At 37.1% G+C, this 26396-nt stretch overlaps 1 protein-coding gene across 1 annotated transcript in view; it reads right to left on the bottom strand.

The window, feature by feature from the left end:
• The window catches only part of usp10 (ubiquitin specific peptidase 10), a 41691-nt gene that overhangs the window by 2025 nt on the left and 13270 nt on the right, over positions 1–26396 (bottom strand). Inside the window, 15 exon segments of the mRNA XM_048186067.1 lie at positions 3244–3309; positions 3997–4141; positions 5748–5913; positions 8272–8449; positions 8587–8686; positions 9893–9996; positions 10157–10215; positions 11088–11197; positions 11310–11401; positions 18092–19080; positions 19082–19257; positions 19260–19288; positions 21704–21763; positions 22133–22178; positions 22890–22958. Of these exon segments, the coding sequence (XP_048042024.1) occupies positions 3244–3309; positions 3997–4141; positions 5748–5913; positions 8272–8449; positions 8587–8686; positions 9893–9996; positions 10157–10215; positions 11088–11197; positions 11310–11401; positions 18092–19080; positions 19082–19257; positions 19260–19288; positions 21704–21763; positions 22133–22178; positions 22890–22958 (2389 nt within the window).

The raw sequence follows: 26396 nt of genomic DNA, 5'->3' as shown, positions 1-26396 counted from the left end.
TTCACCAGCCACTTTGGCTAGTGGTTTTCCAAAGTTACTAGCAACTCTGCATTTTCACTGGCCACAATTTTGACAATACCATGGGGAAAAACTGCCATAAAGATATTTTTAATATCTCATAATTTGGCAGCAGGTATATTAGAACAAACAAATTTAAAGCTTTTTAAGACCTTTTTAAGACTTAAGAAATAAAAATTAATACCGTATATTAGGGCTGTGCAATATTGACAAAAAACAACTTATCCTCGATATTATCAAAAAGTTTGTTGATAACAATAACATTTTTATTAAGGGACAATATTTGCCACCTTTCATTTCCAGGGCATTTTTACCTATATACGGGCATTTTTTCTAAACTTATTAGATGTAAGCATCAACTTTTGTGTCAAATTCTTACATTCAAATTAAAATCAATTGGAATAATAACAGTATAGGGCTGTTACTAATCAAATGAAATCATTATCAACAAAATCCATTTTTGCTGAGGTGACAGAAGCGGCATCAGAAGTAGCATTAATATATTTACACTGCATTGACAATTAGTCTACATAAATTTAATTAAATATTTAAATATGAAATTTCTAATTTTAACTTTTTAATTAAAATGTACTTTCAATATGAAACTAAAACTGCCAGTAGGGGGCAGCAAGTCACTGTCTTAACGAGCGAGTCATTCGTTCAACCAATTTGTTCAAATGGCTGATTCACTCAGGAACGAAGCAAGTGACGGTCTTTATTGAATGGGTTATTGAATCATTAATTAAACTGATTTGTTCAAAAAACAGATTCAGTCTGTAAAAAAAAAAAAAAAGCTGTCTGATGCAAGTGCTATTCTGCTGGGGTTTCATTTTGAAATTCTCATTGGCGAAAAAAAAAGAACAAACAATACTGACAATATTGTATCTAATAAAATGTAACTGTTAACTTGTTTATTTAACTGTCGTATAAAATAAATATCACATTTCAATCATGCTTATATTTGGGGAAAACGGCACTCTTGCTCATGTGATATTGTAATACAACTACAAGAATGAACTTACAACTGAACTGACATTTACCAATTTTCTTCTGCTTCTCATAACAGTTTTATGTTCACTAAAAGCATTAACTGACTGTGTTTACGCGAATACTCGCCAAGACCAGCATTTTGATATTTGACTGCATTTGACTGTATAAGCACAATAGCAGCGAAAAAACGTAATACTGAGAGGCGGCTTTAAATGCACAGACTTTGGGTGCGAGCACAAAATGCGTGAGAAAGAGAAAAATTATGTGCAATACACGCCAAAATTCAAGACCTGTAACACAAATTTGCCAAATCAATACAAGTAACTTTTAGCACATGTGTGGCTAAATGATGGGGAAACCTTGACGAATGAAATGACCACTTGTTTATTACACAACCCCTGCATGTTATTAAAGGATTTGATGGGTTCTTGAGAGACATTTTTACATAAATATGTAACTACAAGCACCTGGAGTGCATGTTAACAAAACACGCTTCACAGGCCAAAATACTGTAAACAACCTTTAGACAGATTTAGGCTCTTTATAAACTTCTACATCGAAAGTATAAACTAACACAACTAAACAACATCATGGTATCAGTGGCCCTCTAACATCCATCGCATAGGGAAAACGGCACAATACAGTCTTGATAGGACACGTGCACTTTCTTATTGCAGTCAAGGTTTGGCTGCCAGTAAAGTTTACCGTAAGGATAGGTGAAATATCTTGTGTGCTATATCACAGGCAATTAAATGAAAAGTTGAGAGACAATGTCTCTATTTTCCACCCATACCAGATGTTCAAACATGGGGAGAATAGTCAAAAAAAGAGGCTTAAGGGAAATGTATTGATATAGCAACTGTTGCTAGGGGTTGCTGGACAGGCTACTTCTTGACAAGCAGGGAGCCATTTTTTCCCTTCAGAAAAGAAAATAAACGCCGAAAGCAAATCACTCTTGGAGATGCGGAAAAAGGTGAAAATCTCCCGTAAAGGAAGGCCATGTGTGTTTAAACAGGTCAGTGAGTCATGTGTGGTGGCAGAGTCAAAAAAGACAAGGCCTAACTGGTCGGCATTAGGAAGGTGCTAGAAGGATGGAGGTGTACGTCTTGACAGCTTGCTGGAAGCCATAATAAAAGTTTTGCGCAAAGGCCTGTCATGTAATCTCATATAAACAGGATTAGTATCAAACTGTGGAAAGGGTCCAAATGACAAATCACTGGCAAGGAAATGCTACACCACGCTGTATCCACCTTATTCTGCAATGTCGAAGTAAGCTATTTTCTGTGAGTGTGTGATTTCCAATTCATTAGCCCCTACAGCTAAATAACCAGAAACACAAAGTGAAGTTAACAGTAAATCTTTTTACGCAACAAACCAATGCGTTTATCGTTATAACAATTAGGGGTGTAACGAAATGATACGTGATGTAGAACTAGTTTTATCCAAGGCTCAGCTTACTGTACTTGATAAGGTATAATTCAACCAAAAATGTAAATTAATCGTGATTAGAAAAACTGTGATTGATTGCCCTGATCATCTAAAGCGCATGCGCTGGTGGAACAGCACTCCTCAAAGTGAAAGCGCAAACATTAAAAAAAAAAAAATCACCATAATCGCAATTAGTTTTAGGAGTATGAATATTCAAAATGTTTTAGATGGTTTATTCTTATATGTATAGTGCATTAATAGCAGGAGAGGTGGAACATAGCGAGTACCAGGAGAGTTTTGTGGGTCCTGATAATAATAAAATTATATTTTAATAATAAATAACCTCTCAATTTTGGCTAAAAATATCACACTAGTATCGTATCGTATCGTGAGTTCAGTATCGCGATTTGCATCAAATCGTGGCATGAGTGTATTGTTACACACCTAATGACAATACATTAAAATAATATGGTAAGAAACACCAGGTTGCAATAAGCAGCATAACAAGAGGTTTTGTACAGCCAAAAATAACTGGAAGTGGAAGACTCCGGAAGCCAGACACATTCAATTTATAAATGGCTGTGCCTGCTTTTACATAAAAAAATAAGGTGGATGGTCACAGAGACTGCCTAGAATATATTAATCAAAGCAGAGTCATAATGTGTAGTCGTAGTAGTATCAAAGTAAGTAGTAGTAAATTCTATCAAAATAACAATCAAATAATAATGTAACAATTGTGAAAAGCCTACATCCCGTTGTCTGCTTATTGGTTAATTATATAATAAAGGAATAAAAATCAAAACATACCTGCAAAGAGCCTGTAGGTTCTTTGGCCTTTAAAAGTCTTGCCCCGCACCCCCGGTGACAAGAGATCTGAAAACCATGAAACATTTTAATATACAGCAGCATAACTTACAGATGGCCAAGTTCAACTATTAAGATGTTCCATTTGCTAGTTCTGAGAACAAGCATAAAAAAGAAACACTCAGTGAATGTAGAATGCCTAATAAATTGAATCCAGATTTGAATAGTGTCCAGATAGACTAACATTCAGACTGATAATTTAGTGACTGACATGTAGCCTACTTTCATAAGCAGGAAACCATTCACAATAGAGAAGTCTTTATGCTACTCCCTCATTAGTGCTCTTGTTTATTTTGGTCAGGCTCATATTTAGTGGGGGGCCTGGTCTCTTTGTTGGGAGCAGAATTGAGAGCACATGCAAAGTATTGCTCAAACAATTTCTCACTCTCACACTATTTTCACAGTAATTACCTACCTACTTGGAACAATACATTAAAATAGAGGTTTGTGAAGTGAAACGAAACTGAGGGAAAGACTGGGCCTGCATAGTGCATGTGCACAAAAGAAATACGAGCTGCTCTAAACGAACAAAGACCATATCAGATGGGCATGCCACAGTTAGCCTATAACATGCTTTGTTTAACAATTTACTTTTGCACTTGATAGATAGATAGAAATCATGCAATCCACAACAAACTGACTACTGAGTGCTTCAGTGGAGGAAAAATTAAAAAAAAAAAAAAATGAAATAAGCACCTTTACTGATCTCCAGATCAACAGGGTAATCAATATTCTTGATCAGTTTTTGACATCCACCGGTCTTCTCAAACACAAATCTTTTGAGGTGAAGCACCAGCACTGGAGGAAGCTCTTCAAGAGTCACTCTCCGGCTGATCTCAATCTAAAAGCAGAAAAAGACAGAGGGAATGAAATCAGAATTCAACATCAAGAAAATCAGAATCAAATTTAAAGCATGTAACCTTGGATGTTTAAATGCTTTCTCCGATCCCTTCAAAATAAGATTAGCAATTTGTACACTGTAAAAAATATTTGTAAATTTAACAAGAAATACTGTAAAAATGCTATGGTAAAAACATGTTAATTTATTAACGGCAAATTCCCTTACTATGTATGGTGAAAAACTAATATCTAACAGGAAATTAAGTAATTTTCCAGTAAAATACTGGAATAAATTTACACCAAAAAAAAAAAGAAAAAAGAAAAAGTAAACCGATATTCCCACAATTCCTGTGTGAGAATTTATATTTGATGTAGGTTATAGTGTTGTCACAATACTGGAATTTCTAACTTCGATACGATACCTTGAAAAGTATCGACATTTGATACCATTTGATACCACGGGGGGTATACAGTATATACAGTATATACTGTATACTGTAATAGATATTTTAATATTTCTTTTTTTGTCCATCCATTGAAAGTCTAGGCAATCAAAATTTTCTTCTAAAGAGATCACTTTGTATGATAAAGCTTTTTTCATATATAAACGATCAATTACCATTACAAATATTTCACACATTTTTACAATTGGGAAATATACAAATTGTTTGGTACAACAATACAAATAAAATAGACTGCTTTATTATTTTTTTTCATGTAGGTCTAATAATATTCAGAAAAGAAGTTGAATAAAGAAACAAAGTAATCAAATTTAAAATAACATTGGATAATCTTCATTGTAAAAATTAAATACAGATTAATCAATTAAAGTTACACAAGTTAATCAGTCAAGAGCAGTAAGCACGCGGAAGCTGGCACTGTGTTCACTATGTCAACTGCATGTGACAGCTCAAGTTGTTGAATAAAGTCGTTATTTTTGTTTTGTTTTTGTGCACAAAAATCATTCTCGTCGCTTCATAACTTTAAGGTTGAACCACTGTAGTCACGTTGACTATTTTAATGATGTCTTTAATACCTTTCTGGACCTCAAAAGCTGCAATGACATTGATGCCTACGTGTGGATCAGAAACCCTCGGATTTCATCAAAAACATCTTAATGCACGTTCCGAAGATGAACGAAGGTCTTACGGGTTTGGGACGACATGAGGGTGAGTAATGATAGAAACTTTGAGATGATAGAACATTTTTTGATGAACTAAAGATGGATTTTTTGGTAATTTAAACAACAATCTATCATGGGAACGTTTGCAAATTTACATCACTAATTTGATGGTATTTTGTTTACATTTTATTCTTGGTAATCATCATCATCAATAATGTACATTTGAGTTTTATTACATCTTATGATTTTAAATTAATGTTTATTACATTATTATAGTGTCACATGAGAAACTGCACATCAGAATTGAGGGACAGACAAAGATCCAACACATGCAGACAACTACAGATTTGTTTACACCTGGTATTAAAATCCATCTCCGTTAAGACACAGCAGCAGTAAAGGGCAACATCGTTACACATACACCCTAATGAATAACTAACATTGACATGTCTGTAGGAAGATGTTTACAGTTAATGATTCACACCTCCTGCTTGCTCTTAGTGGTGTAGCCCTGAACGGACTCCCGTGCCACCAGTACCTCCAGGGCCTCCTGGACTGTGCGTATCTTCTCTGATTGGATGTCCAACTGCAGCGTGAAGAAGGGCTGCAAGGTGGCCGACTCTTTTGAGCTCTGCTGGTATACCACAGACCTAAAAAAAAAAAAGGTTTTAGAAAAGTGGGGAGTGTGACCAATTTTAGAGGTAATAAGTAAATCATTTACTCTGTTACAAGGAAAAAAATAAAAGATCAAAAAAAAAAAAAAAATTTAAGAAATTTTAAAATCACATTGTCTAGGGCAATTATAAATAGGGCTACTATAAATCTGAAAGCCCCAAACTGTATGTTTCTCAAAAGGAAAGCAAAAGAAGGGCTTAGCTACGCAATTAAATTCTCCATCAGGCTACCAAAGATGCCATAGCCAAACCATAGCCCCAAACTAAGAAAAGAGGCTTCATCTAATCCTTGACGCCCCCACAGGTTCATGCGTCTGCGTTTCTGCAGCCACCAAAATTAGCTGGGCTGCGGTGGTGAGCCACAAGGCATGTTATTCTGCAGTGAATTGTTGTTTGTAATGGCTGTAGCCACACAGCTTGGAGCATCATCAGGACAGCAGGATGGGCTGAAGATAACACCAAACTTACCAAGCACTTGTGTCATACCACAATGAGCAGTGTGAGCCAATGAAAAGGCCAAACCTGGTGCCATGGCTTTACTTTTCCACAAGTTTATTTTTCTTGCAGAAGTGCTGCATATCTGTCCACCTCTGTGGTTTAATGGGTCACAGAGGTCAGGTGTCTCACACAGAAACTGTTAAGGCACTGATATACCAAATCAAAGTTTGTTCATTTGAAGAGTTTGAAACAGCTTGTCAAAGTACACTTTCCAGAAAAGTTTGCTCTGGCTGGTAAACACCTTTAAACTACATAAGTAGGTGTGCTTTGGGACTCAGCCAGCTTTGGAGAGGAACTCTTCTCTGGTTTAATTTCTTCTGTTCAGTTTGTCAAGATCAGACTCGAGGTAAAAACATGAACGGACTGAAGATCTGCGTTATAACAGAAATTGAAGCTGTAATTCTAATCAAAAGCAACACTGACATTTTTTTCTTTTACGTTTAATACTATAAAGCTGCTTGCATTTAAAGGGATAGTTCACCCAAAATGAAAATTATCCCATGACTTACCCTCAAGCCATCCTAGGTATATGACCATCTTCTTTCAGACGAACACAGATATATTTAAAAATATCCTGGCTCTACCAAGCTTTATAAATGTAGTGAACGTTTTAACCCAAAAAATGCATCTATCCATCATTAATATTATCCATATGGCTCCAGGGGGTTAATAAAGGGCTTCTGAAACGAAGTGATGTGTTTTTGTAGAAAAATATCCATATTTAAAACAATAAATTAAAAAAACTAGCTTCTGCCAGACGGCTGTATGCATACTGTGCAAGTCGACTTGTGCTAAATGAGCAACCCCTAATGCGATGTATGACGGAGGATGTAGGAGCTATCGTAAGCTTAGACGCCTCTCGCGGTTCAAACAAACAGGGCTGTGCAACAAACTGAAGCTCCTCTTCTCTTATTATCAAAATCCTCCAACATTTCTCTTTAAAATGTCTCATTTTAGATATCTAATTCGTGACCAGTTTTTTGTTTTGCTCTATCCTCTGAGCTTTCGCATTTGTCATTACATCGTGCATTGGGTCAGAGGTTACTCTTCCCCCACAAATCGATGAATACGGCCATCTACCTGAAGCTAGTTATTACAGTTAATAAACTTTTAAATAGATATTTTTCTTAAAAAAAAAACAACCAAACAAAAAAACCCGCATGGATTATATTTATGATGGATGGATGCATTTTGTTTGGGCATCAAAACAGGCTTTCACTACCATTATAAAACTTGGTAGAGCAAGGATATTTTAAATATATCTCCGATTGTGTTCGTCTGAACGAAGATAGCCATATACACCTCAGATGGCTTGAGGGTGAGTAAAACATGGGATAATTTTCATTTTTGGGTGAACTATAAAGTGCTACATAAATAAACGTGACGTGACCGAATTGCACAAAATGTGCAAACATATCCACACTGCTATGATTGGATGCTTTCTTAACTGTTGTTTTCCCACCAGTCATTTTTGTTGTGGGTTTATTTTGAGATGAAAGCACACAGCACATATTGATATAAATGACGCACCCAGCATCATGGGCAGCGCCGGGATGTTCGATGAACTTCTTTTTACCCCTAAGCGAAGAACAAAAAAAACAAAAAAAACAAAAACAAAAAAAAAAAACTTTGTCATGAGTATATCAGGGCCTTTATGAGGGCAATGACTCTACAGCAGTGGTTCTCAACACTTTTCAGGTCAGGTCCCAACTTTTAAGTAATGTAGAACAGTACATACGAGTTTTTACACTGGGGATACACAGAGGACCAGCCTGAGAATCACTGCTCTACAGTATCTAGTAGTAGTCGATATGGAAACATGCATTCAAAGCCCACCTGATGTGGCCACCGAATATGTCGGTGATAGGTGTGCGGATGAAATCTGCCTGCCGGGTGATGGAGGTTTTGTTTCTGGGTCCGACCTGTTCCCACTCATCATCACTGCCTTCTTCCTTCTCAGCAGGGTCTTCCTCCACACCAGGCTGAGACTCAGGCCCATTTGGTGTGGGGGCTTCTACTCAGAGACAGAAACAGACATCTAGTTAACATGAAGCAATCAGAAACAATAGAGAAATAAATCAAGAGGGGGCAGGACACCAGCCTAGGGACAATTTCTCTCGCAAACACTGCAGAAATCAGAAAAGAACATACTTTCTTCTTGTGGAGAGATAAGTTTCTTCAGTGCCAGCATTTCCTCATGCAGTCCGTTTAAAATAAAACCAAGGTACTCCTCCGCATCCTCTTGGCGACCCTGAGAGAAAGACCGGGAGATCATTAATACATGACAGACTTTCATCCACCACACCTCACGCTACATTCTTTTAATGGGTTTCAAACCAAAAGCAGTTACCAGTCAGACAATGACTAAGCGTTTGAATGAAGGTACTACTTCCGGATATACTGGCATCCAAGGCACCATAATGTCTAATGAGATGGTCAAATTATAATAACTGCAATGCTTATTTCTCAGTTAAACTGGAACAAGAATGCATTCTCTGATATTTTAATCAACTGCCGAAATTATCCGCTTTTAAAAATAAAGGTACAAAAGGTTCTTTATAGTGGAAAACAGTTATTCAGATTAAAAATGGTTCTTTTAAGAACTGTTTACAGTAAGGCTGCTGTGTGTCCACCAAAGTGTTTTTTTTTTTTTTTCCAGAGGCTAGAATATTTTTCCAATTGTTTTCAACGGCAGGAGCATAAGGCGCTCATCGACTATTTCACGCTGAAGCACTGAACACTTGGCTTTTTTTTTTTACAAGTCGCTGAGAGTTCAAGAATGTTCAACTTTGGGTAAAATGCAGTGCTCATTACTGTCACTTTTTACCCAATCACAGTGGAGGAAGGGCAGCACAAACACAACAACAACCAACCACCACATTCTACAGTCTAAGGTTCTTTGGGGAACCCAAAATGGCTCTTCATTGCTGTTAAAACACCCTTCTGGAACCTTAATTTTTTAAGAGCGTAGGCAACAAGGGATGTGCCCATCCTTAGTATACTGCCTGCTAAGCCAGCATTGTTCAGACACGTCGTTCTTCCACATCCGGAAGACTGTGTATCCACAGATTCAGCTCATTAATGGCTGAAGAATGCCATAACTGAGGGCTTTATCTTTCTGCTTTGATCTGTTCATTAGAGGTTCCTGACACACTCCTTCCTCAATGTTAGTGAATGTGCAGACAAATACAAACAGCGATGGAACAGGAAGGTCCTGTCCTCAGGTGTGCCAAGTACGGGTGTCTTTATGAAACTAAGTGACTAATGAATTGTTGGCAGCAATTACAACCAACCTTTACATAAACTAGATTTATAATTGTAGTCGTTTTCCTATCAGATAAGTGAGACTTTCAAAACGTGTACCACTGGGGGCCCTCCAAAAACAGTGTTGGGGCCTTATCAAGTCCCATTATACAACAGGCTTTATTGTAAACCATCCAGTCTTCATGCTGCTTACCTTCTCAGAAAGGCTTGATTTGATGAGGGTGAGGAGTTTATAGATGTAGGTGGGCTCAAAAGGAACACCTACTCTAAGGTCTTTCATTATCTTCTCTCCTGCAGCTACAAGAGAAGCAGAGGATATATATATATATATATATATATATATATATATATATATATATATATATATATATATATATATATATATATATAAACACGTGAAAAAAAAAAAAAGGGAATGTAAAGACGCTATCCTTCATTAACTCTGGACAGACATTACCTTGCTGTTTAGCCTTGGAGGGGACAGGCATATTGCTGAACTCATTCACAAGCCGAACACTACAAGACAAAAGACTATGGTCAATGAAATGAAACAGCCTACCATTGCCCGTAAACAGACTAATTCTTTGGAAAGCAGGATCCCTTTAACTTCAAAGGCCACACTCCAAATGTTTAAAGAAATTTATTAATGTGGCAAACAGAAAATACCCCAAAAAAAGTGAAGTTGGTCCAAAAATTTCACATTAAAACAATTGAATTTAGCAAAAAATTATATTTATGCACTTGTGTTTTGCTTGTTGATTGATTAAAATCAACCAGAATTTTTAGCTATGGTCAAGTCTGAACATTTCATATGAGTTTCCATCCAGTTTTGATGGTTTAATTTGGTTTGATTTGATTAATCCAAAAGATATTATCATTCATTTATTATGAACGATAAGTCTGGCATCAGTGCTCAAACAGATGCTTCCCATTATATAACATGAGTTAAAAACAAAACACTAAAAGCCTGTAATGCTCTATCATTCTGGAGATTGGATGAGCCAAGTTTGAAACCGTTGTATGCAGAGTAGACTATAGTTTTCTGTTTGGCATCTTGACCAGTTGACAATTCTATTGGCATACAGTATAGTCACACCACCCATTCCTGCTTCTTATTAACATGGTCAGAAAAGTTGTTTGTGATTATTGTAGATGCAGTTGCCATGATGATAACATCAGAGGGCCACAAAAACATGGCTCAAGGGCCGCATGTGGTCCACGTTCTGAGTAGTTTCATATTAAGATTGATCACATTATTGCCCCTTAAGCAGATAAAGACTTAGAACAGATGACAAGTTATGACATTCCACATCCTGTTCATAAAAACACACTGTAATAACAAAATTGATATAGTAATATTAAAGAAAAAAAAAAAGCCTGAAACTTACAAGTTATCCATCATGGGTGTGGATGTGCAGGCTCTCTGAGTCTCACTGAAAAGGGGAATAGACTTCATCAGATGATACATGGGGGGACACGCAATCAGGGCCTGCAGGGTCTAAATCTAAGAGTCAAGTGAGAATAAACAAATAGGACAAGAAAGGCTTGACCAATGCAGTATTGTTTAAACAGTTCAATAAGACCGGATGAACCGAGGCAAAAAAGGATACAGCATTGATATAGCACCAGTTTCCCTTGTTTATCAGTCCTCTCGGTTGCAAAGACACTGGTTTGTGTATCAACTTCACATTCTCAATTAATTCTGATGGATGGAAAGAAAAATAAATCATGTTTGTGAATGAAACACTAGAGGTGTACAAAACCACATTTTCAGGATTAATAGGCGAGTGGCCTGAACTAGGCAGCCTTCAGAAAGCCCTGTATGATTAGTTCAACGGATTGTTTCATAAGACACATTTACATGACATTTTTCCATTCAAAAACATTTACCTAGAAAGTGTGTAAAGAGACAAATCTAGACAAACAACATAATCACTAGTCTGAAGAATAGAAAACAATGTGATGTTCATCACTTCAACCCTGCTGATGTGACTGATGCACATGAAGCAGACTGTGGCAAAATGAGGAGAATTTTGTACCACGCCTAGGAAGGGAGACTGAAATAATGCTACAGCTCCCATGGTAACGTGGAAATTTGAATTTAGTAATATTTTAATAAGAATTAAAAGTGGCATGCATAGCAGAACTTAAAAAAAAAAAAAAAAAAAAAGCAATCCTTGTGTTTCATTGGGCATTTTCAATGCTGCTGTGTCATGCTGGTGGGGATACTAAAAAACAAAACCTTTGTAACGCATTGTACTATTGTAATGTCACAGTGAAACTGGGTATTTAAAAAAAACAGGTTAAAACAATGTCCCAGAAGCTATTTGGCTACTGAAAAAAAAAAACTGGCCAATATTGGTGACACCAGAGGAAAAGGAAAGAAAACCAGACAGAAGACCAGAAATGTACAAAAGCCCATTTTGATTTCATGCCGATTCTAAACTTATAGTAGCAAAGAAAAAGGAAAAAAAGAAACAGATAGCAATGGTCATGTAAATCTAAATGATGTCCCTTTAAGCTTGTAGTCTTATGTGTCTGGATAGATTTAAAACCAGGCCACATCACACATCACTAACTCAAAACAACAGCTAGTATAGAAATCCAATCTAAGAGCCCAAAACAAATGCATAAATTGCACTGTGTAGATTTACTCTGAAAACAATATATGAGGGCAGCCAATGGTCAGGAAAAGAACTGAGATTCACCTCCACTTATTGGCTGTCCAAGTGTCTTACATCAAGGGAGATTAGAGAGTGACTTAAGGAATGCTGACGGAAAGACACTTGCTGCAGATTTTTTGTTTGCACACGTATGTATGTATAACAAAAAACAGATTCACAAGATCATAAATCCCATCATTAACAGCTTTGAAGAAAAACACATCTGAAATACAGTCATATAAATACCATCAATCAAGCAAGATCCTTCCTGTTATGCAACAGAACATGCATTTACCCAGGAGAAGAGTCTAGAATGTTTGAGTGCCACATATGCCAATTGCTGAGATCAACAGAATGTGTCCAATCATAATACGGCAAGTCGAAAACAATACACCAGGCAGCTGTTTTATAAGAGAGATTTAGAAATGATCACCATTTCTTTTTCTTTTTTTAAGAAAAGGTCTTGCGCAAGATCTCTCATTTGAGGAACAGTAGGGGTAAACCAAGATTTATTGCAGTGGAGAGTCCCAGTGATTGTATGGAAGTAAAATAATGCCATATGTTTTTGAAACAAAAATCATTTTGAATTGCACTACTTGAAAAAAAATATACATTGCATTAACCGTGCTTGTATTTTAATGCATTGTATTTTTAGGGCTTGCATTTTTATGAGCTGAAATTCAACACTGTTGAATCCAAGCTGTGAATATTTCAATTCAAAACAGTTCACACACATTTTCATTGTTAAAAATTCAATAATCCATATTCACCTTTCAGATTTCACTTCCAAAATATTAATTCTGTTTAAAAGATACAACCTATAATATTCAGCAGGCAATTTTCTGTCCGTTTTATTTTGTGTCCACAAATTCAGTGGTTCAAATCTCAACATTTCACATCCGGGAACTGCAGGAAAAGCAGTAGAGTACCGAGCATAATCTCCATCTGCTGTTAGACGACCTCACCTACAGGTGGTGCAAGCGCGTGTTGAAGAGCAGAGCAACAGTTAGAGCAAGTCATTCATTAAAATGGATTTAGATTAACGGAGCAAGCGGTAAGTGCATGTGTGATGATTATCAGGGACAGTATATCAGCTTTTCTGCATATAAAGACACAAAAGTTGTGTTTACATTTAATTCAATGTCTTCACTGTTACTTTCCCTGTGTAGCCTTGTAAGCAGCTTTCTCTACAGTGAACAAGATTATAATGTTATTCCCTGATGCTGATGTACAGTTCAAATGTTAAATCTGAGGTAGGCATATAACTTTCCTTAACTTTACATTGTGGCTGTGCTGCAGTAGTGGGGTTTCCCTCAATACATCATACTCCAGGATTCCCATCTACGGGACATATAGAAAACTTTTAAATTATCTTTAGACTAAATACAATGATATAAAACACCACCAAACTCGCACCTATACTATATAGGCTACGGGCAAGCAGGTTGACTCAGAATATGGACATAATGTGCAAAGTTTGACGCCAAGCGTTTCCTAGTGAAATACTGGCATAAAGTTGGCTTGACATTGGATGGTCCATATTCGCATATTTAGGGACCGTCTCTAAAGTTACATACGACATTGGTGTACACATTTCCTGTGCACAATGATATTGAAGATAATGACTAACAGTCATAAACTGTAATGTGCTCGTGTAGGTGTCAAACATGGTGCGCACCTTTTAGATTTTTTATATTTAATAAAATAAAAAATAAAAACAATTCAAATTTTTTACTACTGCATGAGCTTATATTTATTTTAATATAAACAACCTAAAATTGATGGTATACGGATGATTTTTGATATTTAATAAAATAAACTCAAATCATGTGTAAATATTACTATTTTCCACTACAGCATGAGTTCATATTTATTAACAGTCTAACAGGCCTGTACACACCGGGACGAATATCGCGCGCGATTATTGCTGATGTTTAACGCCTCGTGACTAAACAAAGGGCGCCAATGTGAGTGTGCACACCAACACGAAAAACATGAGGCGTAAAAGCGTCATTAAAAAAAAAAAAAAAAAAAAAAAACGCCTTCGGGTTCGTTTTTTTGGTTTGACGCCACGTGGGGTCATGAAACCCCAAAACACTTTGAGATGTAAACAGATATGTATAGGCTGCACTTCATTGAAAACACTAAAAGGTACTTAAATGTTATTCATAAGTGAAAAATAGTTATTTTTGCATTTTTCAGAGAGATTTCTGTCTCCCGGTTTGAAAAGCTGAGTCGGAGCAACGTCACAAAATCTGACGTAATCGTGTACTTTCGGCCCAAGTATGGGCATGGTTCGAACATGCTGACGTAGACCGTTTCGAGCGAGTCTCGACATATATTCATGACATAAAGCTCATTTAATCCAATCACTGCACTGTAGTGTGCATAAGATTATAATTGCGGTATTATGCATGAGGAAGCATCACTTCTCTCACCTCGGTCTCTTGTCATTCAGAGACATATCGTTGGTGTGCGTTTCCTCAGTGCTACAACACAATGTGTTTTCCTGCGACGCGACCAAGAGCAGAGGTTTGTGTGCATGTGGATTGTTTTGCTGTAATCTACCAGCACAAATGGAAAATATGTTCGCATGAGATCGCATTACAGCAGAGAATTCAAATGTCACAAAACTGCGGCTCATTTTCCTCTGCCTGCTAGCTGAGTTCAAACACGCGAGCCGTAGGCCGTTTCCCTCAGCACAGCAGCACGTGTTGTTTGTATTTTGCTCGCGATGCGATCAGAACTGGAGTTTGAATACGAACACATGAAAAATACGATTGTTATGCGGAGCGTGGGTTTCAGCACGGAGCTTCGCGATGAGTTTAATAACACTAGCCACGTGGCACATAGCTCATACAGAATAAAGTATCCGTGTTTAAAGTTTTTATTTCACACATTCTTCTGTGCCAAACATTAACCAGCACGGTGTAGTTATACACACATATTTCATCAAGTCTTCTTCAAATGAATTAAACTGATAGAGTGTGTAGCCTATCTGAACACGATGACACGATTATTCTAATAGACAAAAGACTGATTTTGAGACCGCAGTGCTCGTAAATGTAATCAAAGTAGCCTATTATTAACCCTATTAAATATTCTTTCACATTTCTCCCTTGTGCTTGGGAGTTTGTTGCCATTTTCTCCATGCTCATATATTAATATTCATCATTCTGTATAATGAGTGTGTTCTCTGTCTGTGCTTCATTGGTTGTTCTCTCCCCTCTTCTCCCCCTCTACACTCCCACTTTTCCAGAGCTTTACACACCCATTTTAACAAAGTTTTTGGAGCTTTGAGGTGTGAACAACCAAGGTAAAACAGGGGGGTTTCATGACCCTTTAAAAACTGGCAGACCAATGAGAGTGGCACTTTTGTTCACGTGCCTGGAGATGCTTGAAGTTACTTGGTGGCGCTCATGCACAAAACGGTCTTGCCGAGCACACGTAGATACAGATGACGAAGAGAAAATAAGTAGACAAGGAAGACCCTTACAAACTATCCCTGCATCTCAAACAGTTCCCTAGCTTCCTAGGTCGTCTATCAGTATACCGTGTAAATGAATGTGGCCAGACTCCCTGATCAGTGCCCTGACTAATGAACTAGGGAGCTGATGAGATGAACACTATGGGTGCTCTGCCAGTTCTTGGCCACACCAATAGATATGTATTTCTGTATTTTTACTGTTTGTTTTTTTCTTTTACATTCAAGAAATATAGTTGAGAATGTCTATTTCATAAACGTTTATTTGCACTACCGTTAAGCACAAGCGCCATATACTGTCAGGGAGTGAATTTGCACGTTCACTCTGCGCATCGTCAGCGAAAATCGCTGGGGTGTGAACAAAAAAACGTCTCTGAAAAACGCTGGTGATAAACGCGTGTGATATTCGTCCCGGTGTGTACAGGCCTTAAAGTTGTGCATCACACCTTCATGCAAACGTTACAGACTTTAATTCATTATCTTCAAATTCTATAGAGCTTTAAATTATGGTATATTTTGTGTATGAGCATACAGTAGGCCAAGTGAAATATGTAACGATATGTAAATATGACTTGACAGTTTATTTTATTCAATATCAAGAATCTAAAAAGGTGTGCATAATTTTTTATCACTATTTAGTCTATAAAGATAAGTTAAGCATTCTATATGTCCTGACGGCAGGGGAATCATACCCCATCATACCACATCATACCGCAAGTATGACATATTGAGGGAAACACCAGTACTATTTTTTTCCAGTAGTGTAATTCAAGATGCTTTTTGTTTCAAAAACATATGGCATTATTTTACTTCCATAGATTGGTTCCAAGGTCAAGAAAACATTGTATAGGTGTGTTGAATGAGCAGTAGCAATTGTAACAAAATCAACACTCGGGTTCTGGACAAGAAACAACACTGCTTTTGTATTTCAGATGGAGACACATTCTGAACATGAATGTTAATATGAAGGGTAAATACAGCACATGGGTGGGCCTTTCCTCAAGACATGTCATGATTAATTTGAGCAAAAAGATGGAGGAAGTGTGGTTTTTAAAAGAATTGTGAGCAAAGAGGCCCTGAAGTGATTAGGACCCACAAAAGGATTTATGAGTGCCACCTGCAGATCAACAAAACAGGCTGCTGCTGCCATCTTGTGGACAGAAACATGAATCACATAGAATTAAAAGGAATTGTTCACCAATAGATAAACTTTATTCCATTATTCACTCAATGTTCCAAACCCACATTCTGTCATTTTCTTCTATGTAATGCAAAAGTCTTCAGAAAATCTTGAGAACAATTATGCAGCTCTCTTCCATACAGCAACAGACATAATGACCGTGTCTGTCCACCACAAAAAAAGACACCTTATCAAATTTGAAAGCAACAGAACAGATGGCAAAATTGTTCAGAAGCTTCATAAGATGTGGAATATTGCACACAAGATAAATGGACCACTGTTATGGTGGTTTTTGGAGCTTGACAGACACGGTCCCAATGAATGGTCCTTGTAGGAAAAAGAACTGCTTGAAGACTCTTCAAAGACAAAATAACAGCACATGGTTTGGTGCTGACTGAATTATTCAGAAATTAAGATACATTTTTAAAACTATTTTAACAGATCAAAATTGAACATTCAAATACTAAAGCTAATATGTCAGTTAACTGATATTTTAGCTTGCTAATAAATGGGAAAAATCTACAGACTGAGGCCTTGACCACGTGAACCAATAACAAACATTTAAAGGGGTAGATAAAAGGGAAGGTATAAAGCGATTTGTTTAGTGCATCAAACAAGTATGGTTGAGATTTTGTTTACCATATTTTATGGGTGATGATCAATAGAAATAAAAAGCCTTAAATTAAATTTGTTCATTCAAATTGATCGAGTCTCTTCAGAAGTCTTGGATTAAAATCACTCGATTCATATGGATTACATTTACATTCTTTATGAATCTTTGAAATCCGCACATTTTGAGTGGAATGGACTTTCATTGGAGTGAAAAATATCTCAGATTTCATTAAATATCCTCATTTGTGTTTCAAAGAATGACCGAAAGTCTTATAGATCTGGAACATGAGGGTGAGTAAACGACAGTTTCCGATTTTGGGTGATCTATCCCTTTAGCCAAGTCAGCAAGCAAGCATTTTCTTAAAAACAGTTGATAGGCATGTTTTGTGCACAAAACAAACATTTTTTACAGTTTGGATTCAAAACCATTAACATTGTCATGTCATATTTTACCTGCCAATTTTGGGGCCACAGGGTCTTCAGACACAGGGACTGGGCCCTCACGGACCTCATTAACTTTTTCAGGTAACTCGGAGGCAGCTGGTGTGAACGCGACAACAGCAGGCGCGCTCTTCACCTCAACATAAGCCTGAGGACCTCCAGGCAGAGGCTTGGAGTTGTGGAAGAGGCTGGCCCAGGATTTTGGGGGGTTGGCCACAGGTGCTGCAGGGGGAACGGGTGAGACTACCGGCTGAACTTCAGAGTCTAAGGACAGAGGGGTAAAAGAGGAAGCGGACTGCACCTCATCTGTTTCAGAAGAGTCTTGGAGTCCCTCTGCGGCTCCGGCAGCCGAGGCAGTCTCCGGCAGCCCGTTAGCCTCCCCTGAGCCCTCAGCCTCCCTATGATCAGTAGTAGCAGGAATTGTGGTTGTGGGGGTGGCCAGAGCAGCAGCAGGGGGAAGAGGAGATGGTGGAGAGGAGCTGTGCCCTCCATTACCCAGAAGTAGTGGGCTCTCTAAAGCTGGGGGTTCTGCATGTTGCTCTGCAGTCCTGGCACCCTGTGCAACCCCACTGCTCTGAGAGGACGAAGATGAAGTAGACAAAGAAGCTGTGCCATTTCTGTCTGACAAAGAGGCAGCTCCGCTCGTCAAGTCCAATGTTGAATTGTCAGGGCTTTCACAAGTCCTCTGATGGGAAAGAGGGGTGGTTTGGGGTGTGAATGTGGTGGATGTTACAGAATCTGGGGGGATGAGCTCAGCCCCAGCTAGCATGTCCCCCATCATGTCCTCTGAACCCAGGAGTGGAGCATTTGGAGAATGTCCGTTAACCAGGCCTGAGGCCCCCACTCCATCTGTGGCCATGCCAGTGCTGTTGGAACCCTCCAGATAGTTGTAGTATCCCGGCGGCCGTTTTTTCTTTTTCTTCCGTTGTCCCAACCCACCCGAAACCCCATCCATGTCTGAACAGGTCTGGTGGACTGAGGTCTCCAGAGTTGCCGCAGCATAGGGAGTTGAAGTCGGCACCATCTGGGATATCAGCGACCGGCGTGGCTGTGGGAAGGGCCTTCTGAGATGGTTGGCAGCCTAAGATGAACTCAGGGGCCTGAGGATTAAGAGTGCTGGAGACTTTGTACAGTGAGTCTTTCACTGCCACAGGCTCAGCATTTATTACCTCATCCACACGCCAAACTCGATATGCTGGTAGTCCTCTCCTGCAGACCAAAACATCTCAGTTAGATTCATGAACATGTAAACAAGCTAAACCAAACTGGCAATTCAATAGTCAACTTCTCATATTCAAGTAAAAAAAAAAAAAAAAAATGCTTTAATAGTTTACAGTCAGAAATCTTATTCTGATCATTTAATAAGCTTTACTGAAAGGGTTAGTTCAACAAAAAAATTTAAATTTATGTCATTAAATACTCACCCTTGTGTCGTTCCAAACCAGTAAGACCTTCATTCATCTTCGGAACACAAGATATTTTTGATAATCAAAAAAAAAAAAAAAATTATTCCCCATAGAAAGCAAAGTAATTACCGTCATTCAAGGTCGAGAAAAGTAATCACTAAAACATCACTAAAATAGTCAATTAAAATAGTCATGACTACAGTGGTTCAACCTTAATGTTATGAAGTGAATACTTTGTCCGCAAAAAAAAAAAAAAAAAAAAACGACTTTATTCAATTTCTTCTATACTCTGTCAGCCTATTACACAGTTGATGCAGTGAAAGCAGTTCAGCGCCTCCATGTTTACGTTCGAACGCCGGATCAGTATTGTATTGCTCACAAAAAGTATTCTCATCGCTTCATAACATTAAGGATGAACCACTGTAGTCACGTTGTCTATTTTAACAATGCCTTTACTACTTTTCTGGAACTTTAATGAAGGTAATTACATTGCTATCTGTGGGGGATAACAAATGAACTTGGAATTCATCAAAAAAAAAAAAAAAAAAAAAAAAAATATATATATATATATATATATATATATATATATATATATATATATATATATATATATATATATATATATATATATATATATATATATATATATATATATATATATATATATATATATATATATCATCTTAATGTGTGTTCCAAAGATGAACAAAGGTCTTACGGGTGTGGAACGACATGAAGGCAAGTAATTGATGACAAAAAAAACTTTTTGGGGGGGTAAACTAACCCTTGAAGGCTAAAAATATGTACAGTGATTTTTTTTTTTTTACAATGCATTGTAGTTATTAAATACAAATAATCAGATTGAAAAGTGGTTGTAGTACTGAACAGTGCAGACTAAGCAGTGAAGGACAGTTTGAAGTGAATGAAAGCAGCGTTAGTGAATGCAATTACTCTAAGGCTGTTTCTCAATTCCAACAACGCAGAGTACAGACTTGCATTCTCGTGGAGTCCAGTCTTGCCAGGCAACCTTGAAAGAACAAACTCGGAAGGACGCGAGGACACAGAATGCATCCTTGTGAGAATTGAGATGTGCTGCGATCTCAGCATTTTGTAAGTGGCGGCTAATGCACAATAAATGCAACATATCACAAACAAATGTCACACCCTATTAAAATACTTCTATCATATTATTATTGACATTTTCATAAAATTTTATATATTTTTTTACCGCATGTATTTATGAAAATGAGTAGCCTGTGTGTTACCTATGCTTTGTCAATGTTAAGATTATTTTTATATGTCAATAAAAACACTAAAGGCTTTCTTCAGGTTATCACTTTCTTCAGGTTTTCAGGTTATCAAATTAAGCAAAACAAACAGACAAATGTTAACCTTCACGAGCCGTCACATAAATGCAAGCTTGTAGCAGGAATCTCATAAGTGAGAACGAGAACTTTAAAGCTTGCAGGCATCAGTATGTCGACTGCCCGCAGCGTCTTCTGGGATTTTTAACGGTTCAATTCTCTCAAGTCTGCATTCGATGCATCCTCGATATCAAGAACACATACGGGTACTTTAATGCATCCTCTGTTCTTGCGTTCTTGAGAATTGGAACTGAACTTTGACGGTTGATGACGACGTAGAGCAAGAACACAAGGACGCAAGATCGCTTAAGAACGCATATTGAGAAACAGCCTAAGACTTTTGAGTTTCAAAATTAGCCAGTAATCAGAAGAAAAAAAAAAAAAATCTCAATGAAACCAGAAGTCATCATGGGAACACAAGTTCCCAAGCAATGGATAAATGAATAGATAAGACCAACATCCTGTGTTAGTATTTCATTTTAGATTTTATTTTAGGACAGAGTGGATGAACTGAAAGGTCCTGAAGGTCCTGAAAGACGGTCCATGAAGTCACAATCTTATGTGATGGGTTTTGAGACACAACTTTCAAAAAGTAATAATAAAAAAATAAAAAAAAAAGTGTCAAAAGCCTCCCATCAACTCCAAGCACTGCAGGTAGATGCATATGCGCCAGAGAGACGCCTGGCACCTAGGCATGCAAAGCTCCAAAGATTAAATGGACAGGCAAGAATAAGTAAGGGTTTAAGGTTGATAAAGGGGAAGGTTTAGAAAGCTGTCAGTGTTTAAGACCTGGGTGTTGAGTTCTGCAACAAAAACAGAAGAGTAAGGCGCTGTGTAGTGGACCGAAAACTCACCGCAAACCTGCCGTCTCAATGATTCCGTTATGTAAGGCACAGCAGGAGTGCAGTAACCTCCTAAATAATTGATACAGATGAGGGTGAAGGTCACAACTACCTGAGAGGGCAATATGATACTGTCTCGGGAAAGATTATTAAGACTACATAGATGGGCACGCAGCCTAAGGAGGTTTATATTCAACTCACTGATGAATGAGGGCCATTCTACCAATTAATGATTATAAGATGGTAAACAGGACAGATGAATATTATGAATTCTGTATTCCATGTGTGAAGGTGTAAGCTATGGTCAATGCATAATACATGAAAACAATTGTGTGTGCTTATGTGGGCGTAATTGTGATCAAGCACCTCGTAATCGGTAACTCATATATTTATTTTTGAATCAGTATTTGTAGAAACATTCAGGTGAGGCTTTGATCTTACCTGAGGAATGGCTGACACAGGAGACTTTATCATTGAAGGGGGGAAGCTGATAAGAAATTTGCATGAGATCACTCAATCACAGACAATAAAAGTACATATACATACAAACAAACAAACCTTTAATCCATAAGCCTAAATTTAAATGCACGTTATCTGAACTAAAAGAGCAAATTTTTTATAACATGTACTTTGGAGTGGAAGGCCGGAGTTTAATCCGCAATTAGAATGGACAGCAAAGGAAGTGCGCTAAATAACAATGACTCGTGCATTTTTTGTACAGAAGAAAAAGAGGGGAAAAGGTAGATGTTGTATGATGGCATAGGCAAGTGAATTTCTGTATTTGAAGTTACACTTCTCATACCCTATGTGCAACAATTTGGAGCAAAATAAAAATTAAAATTGTAAAATTTAATTAAATGTAAAATTTACCATTTCCATTTCTTACACGAATAGTCACATTAAATATTTAAAAGGCTTAAGAAAGATTACACTGAAAGATTAAAAGCACAGTGTTAATGAAAATTCCATTTCAGATGTTGCAAATTGTGAGAACGGATACGTGACTAAAATTACACTGAAATTTGCAATGGAAATTACATCTTGCAAATCATAACATTCAAATTGTAGGAATTAAACCGTTAAACTGGGGTAAAAAAAAAAAAAAAAAAAAAAAAAAAAAAAAAAGGCAAATGCAATAAAGCTTAAAGATTACCTAACATTTCATGTGTGTTTCAGATGTATTCACGTGTGTAATTACCTCAACATAACAGCGGGGAGTCACAAAGAACTGATTGAACTCATCTGGGCTGAACTCCCCAAAGATGTACTGTAAAAATAAATCAAAGAGAAGTGCATAATGTTAGATGACACTTAATGATTGGCAAGTATTGATTTTAACTTCCTGTTAATTGCAAACATCTTTTTCTAGCTTTAAAGGCATCCTTTAACACTGAGGTGGTTTTTTGGCATGAGAATCAGCATCATACTACAAGTCCGTTATTTAAATTCAGGCCACTTATTAAAAGACAATCAAAGCTCTGTGTATGAGGGTAAATGAGGACGTGGCAGCCATCATTACTGCATGATTGCAACATCAGGTTGGGTGAAAGTAAAGAGCAAGTTGGAAACTGATGAGTCATGCAGCATGGCAATATGGCTCCCTCCTGTCCCACTATACAAGGCAAAGCAATGGCAGAGAGAGACCCTTCAAGCACTCACTTTAGCCAATGTGTAACATTCTATGAGTGTGGACAATTAAATATTACTGAATTTTCTTTGTAAATGTTTTTACATTGATAGTTATTTAGTGGTTTGGATTAAAATACTTCGGATGCATTTAAAATGTGATTTACAACAGTATTCAGAGGTTTATGGACAATCATCCAAATCCAACAGCTTCAATTGCATATTAGTCATACAAGCAAAAAAAAAAAAAGATTTCGCAAAAGCAAGTCTTCTCTCCAGATGTGTGATACTGATAGAATAATAGAAGTGATCTCAATATTTATATTTAAAAAAAAAAAAAAAAAAAAAGTACATCTCTCTTCTGTGGAAGTCTCAGAACCCCCAAAAATTTTGTCAATTCATTGCATATGGTCCAAATCTGCCTGCTAACCTATGTATTTCCATACCTCCGTGCACCCTGCTTGCGCAGACATCACAAGCCATCAGTATGTTCCATTATGAGGTAGGGCTGCACAATTCATTTGAAATTAGTGTTGTCAAACGTGTCGGTACTGAAATTTTGAAAATGTGACGATACCAGCATTTTTGTAGTACCGGTAGTACCGAGAATCCGGGTATGTTCGGTACCCACTGATAGGGCTGTGGCAGTATTTCCTTGAATGTGACAAGAGTGAAGCACAAAGCTTTGTTTACAAAAGAAATAATAGGTTAGAAATTAAATGTGACATTGCAGCCATGGAAACATTTTGGTTCATGCCGAATGAGAGAGATACATACATTTAATCTATGTAGGCTATTCTGTTTTGCGAATCGCGTTCTGGTCACCTGATTAGCAGAGAATTTAACAATATCCCATTAGTTATTCCACTAAACATGGAATCTCTGTTTCTTTTCCCAAATCTTCACTCACGCAGGAGATTATAAACATTTCTTTTGTTCGCATTTAGGCCTATTAGGCTATTCGCATTCTTTACTGTGGTAAAGTAGAAAAAACACCGTAGGACAGAAACCTTTTTGCTTGCACCTCAATTTCTATTTAACACAGTTTGTGCTTGTTATTAGACTTTATGAGGCGCGTCAAGTTTATTTGTATATAGCGCGTTTCACACAAGCTGGTGATTTTTACTTTCGTTTTCTCTGACAGCGCAAAATCAATTATAGCCTTTACAACAAGTGTCAGTTGTTTGTAACATCAGGAGATGAAGATATTAAAGAGAAATGGTCTCTTTCCTGCTCGTGTCCCACATCCCTCTCAAAGCGCAGAGCGGTAGGCTATATCAAAGACTATAATAACGAGACTTTGGCTATATGACGCATCTTTGTGTGGAAATAAAAAAATGTTTTTTTAAATAATATTTAACTTTCTTCTTATTATTATTATTATTATTTAGGTTACCATTATTTACTTATATTTCATAGTTTTACAGGCTGTAGTGTGTTGTTTCACTGACGGAATAGCTAAAATAAACACGCACGTCTGTTACCCCTGTTGAAAAAAACCAGCATATGCTGGTAAGGTAGGTTTTGAAGCTGGTATGCTGGTTTGAGCTGGTTCATGCTGGCCCAGGACCAGCTTAGAACCAGCATGGTCCAGTTTTGGAGCAGCATGAACCAGCTCAGGACCAGCATACCAGCTTCAAAACCTACCTTACCAGCATATGCTGGTTTTTTTCAACATAAAATGGATGTTTGAGCATTTATTTATTTGTTTTATATTTCAAAATTTATTTCATTGAGGTAGCCTATATATACACACAAACAATATTTAATGTTTTTAAAATTAGGCTATATAAAATGGTAAAAAAGTTCCAACAGATTTTGCTGTGGTACCGAGAACCATAAAATTTTCATGGTATCGGTACAGACTACTGGAATTTTGGTACCGTGACAACACTATTTGAAATAAAACCAAAATCGCCATTTGGCTTAGTGTGACTATGAAATCACAATGGCTACGATTTTTAATTTAAATACATGTGCAGCGGTTTGCAGTAAATGCAACTGCATCTCCACAAGCACTGAGAGTTTGAGGCACTTATAACATGCATTTGAAAAATCAACATGCCAAAAATCTTCTCAAACTTGTAATGAGAAACGTTTATAAGCCTGTTGTCCAAAAAAACACCATGCATCATTTTAAATCCAAACTAACTTCATAACATCAGTAAGAGTGTTTGAAATAACTTCCTTTTGTGATCCGATGTGGCTTCTTATCACAGAATGAGGTAAACATTTTATAGTATTCTGTAATAAACTGCACTATAAATAGACTTGATTTTGAAAATACCTAAGATGGCTTGAAGAAAACAGATAAACCATATATTTTCGCAGTCGTGTGTTTATTGTCTTCATGTTTGATTAGTCAAAGCATTTCTATATTCTTTTTATTCAGCTACAGATAACTGGATGCCTTTGTCCATAAGGGATTTTCTAAAAATATTACAGTTTTGTTAAAAAAAAAAAAACAATAAATATAATAATAATAATAATAATAATAATAATAATAATAAATATAGCTGCAAGCAGCGATGACAGGCCCAAGCCCGGTGGCTTCAGGGCAACTGTGCACGGCGGGCAATGGGCATTTAAAAGTTAAACATAAAAGGTCTGTGTCAAATTCACACCATATTTACTGCAGCAGCTGGTGCCCATATGATCAAAATCAAACAGCCAAACCCATGAGATCATTAAAATGCAGATGAATTTCATGTCATAGAATGTCTTAAGTCAATTTCAAATGAGTGCAGAATACCATCCTAATCTGCCATGTTTGCATTTTTCTCCAGAACTACCTACTGTTATTTGCGCAAACTCAACAGTACTATGAGAAATCTAATCCAGTGTAATGTGAATGTCTGTGATTGCCGATGTTGTATTACCCTAACACTTCTCCATGTGTTTTTTGACCTCCTTGAGCTGTCTGCACAATAATCTTATGCACCAAAATCATGCTTTCATTTAATTTCAGTATGGCTAGTATTTGATGTAAAAATAGAAATAATATAAAATTAATAAATAAGTGTCAAATCATGGAACTTGCAAAGATGATTTAAATATCTGTCTTGGGTAAAAGTAAGGT

This window comes from Megalobrama amblycephala, linkage group LG3 (genome assembly GCF_018812025.1).
Source record: "Megalobrama amblycephala isolate DHTTF-2021 linkage group LG3, ASM1881202v1, whole genome shotgun sequence".
In the NCBI taxonomy this organism is placed as follows: Eukaryota; Metazoa; Chordata; class Actinopteri; order Cypriniformes; family Xenocyprididae; genus Megalobrama; species Megalobrama amblycephala.
Note: the sequence above shows the minus strand (reverse complement) of the source record. Positions and strands in the feature narration are given on the sequence as shown.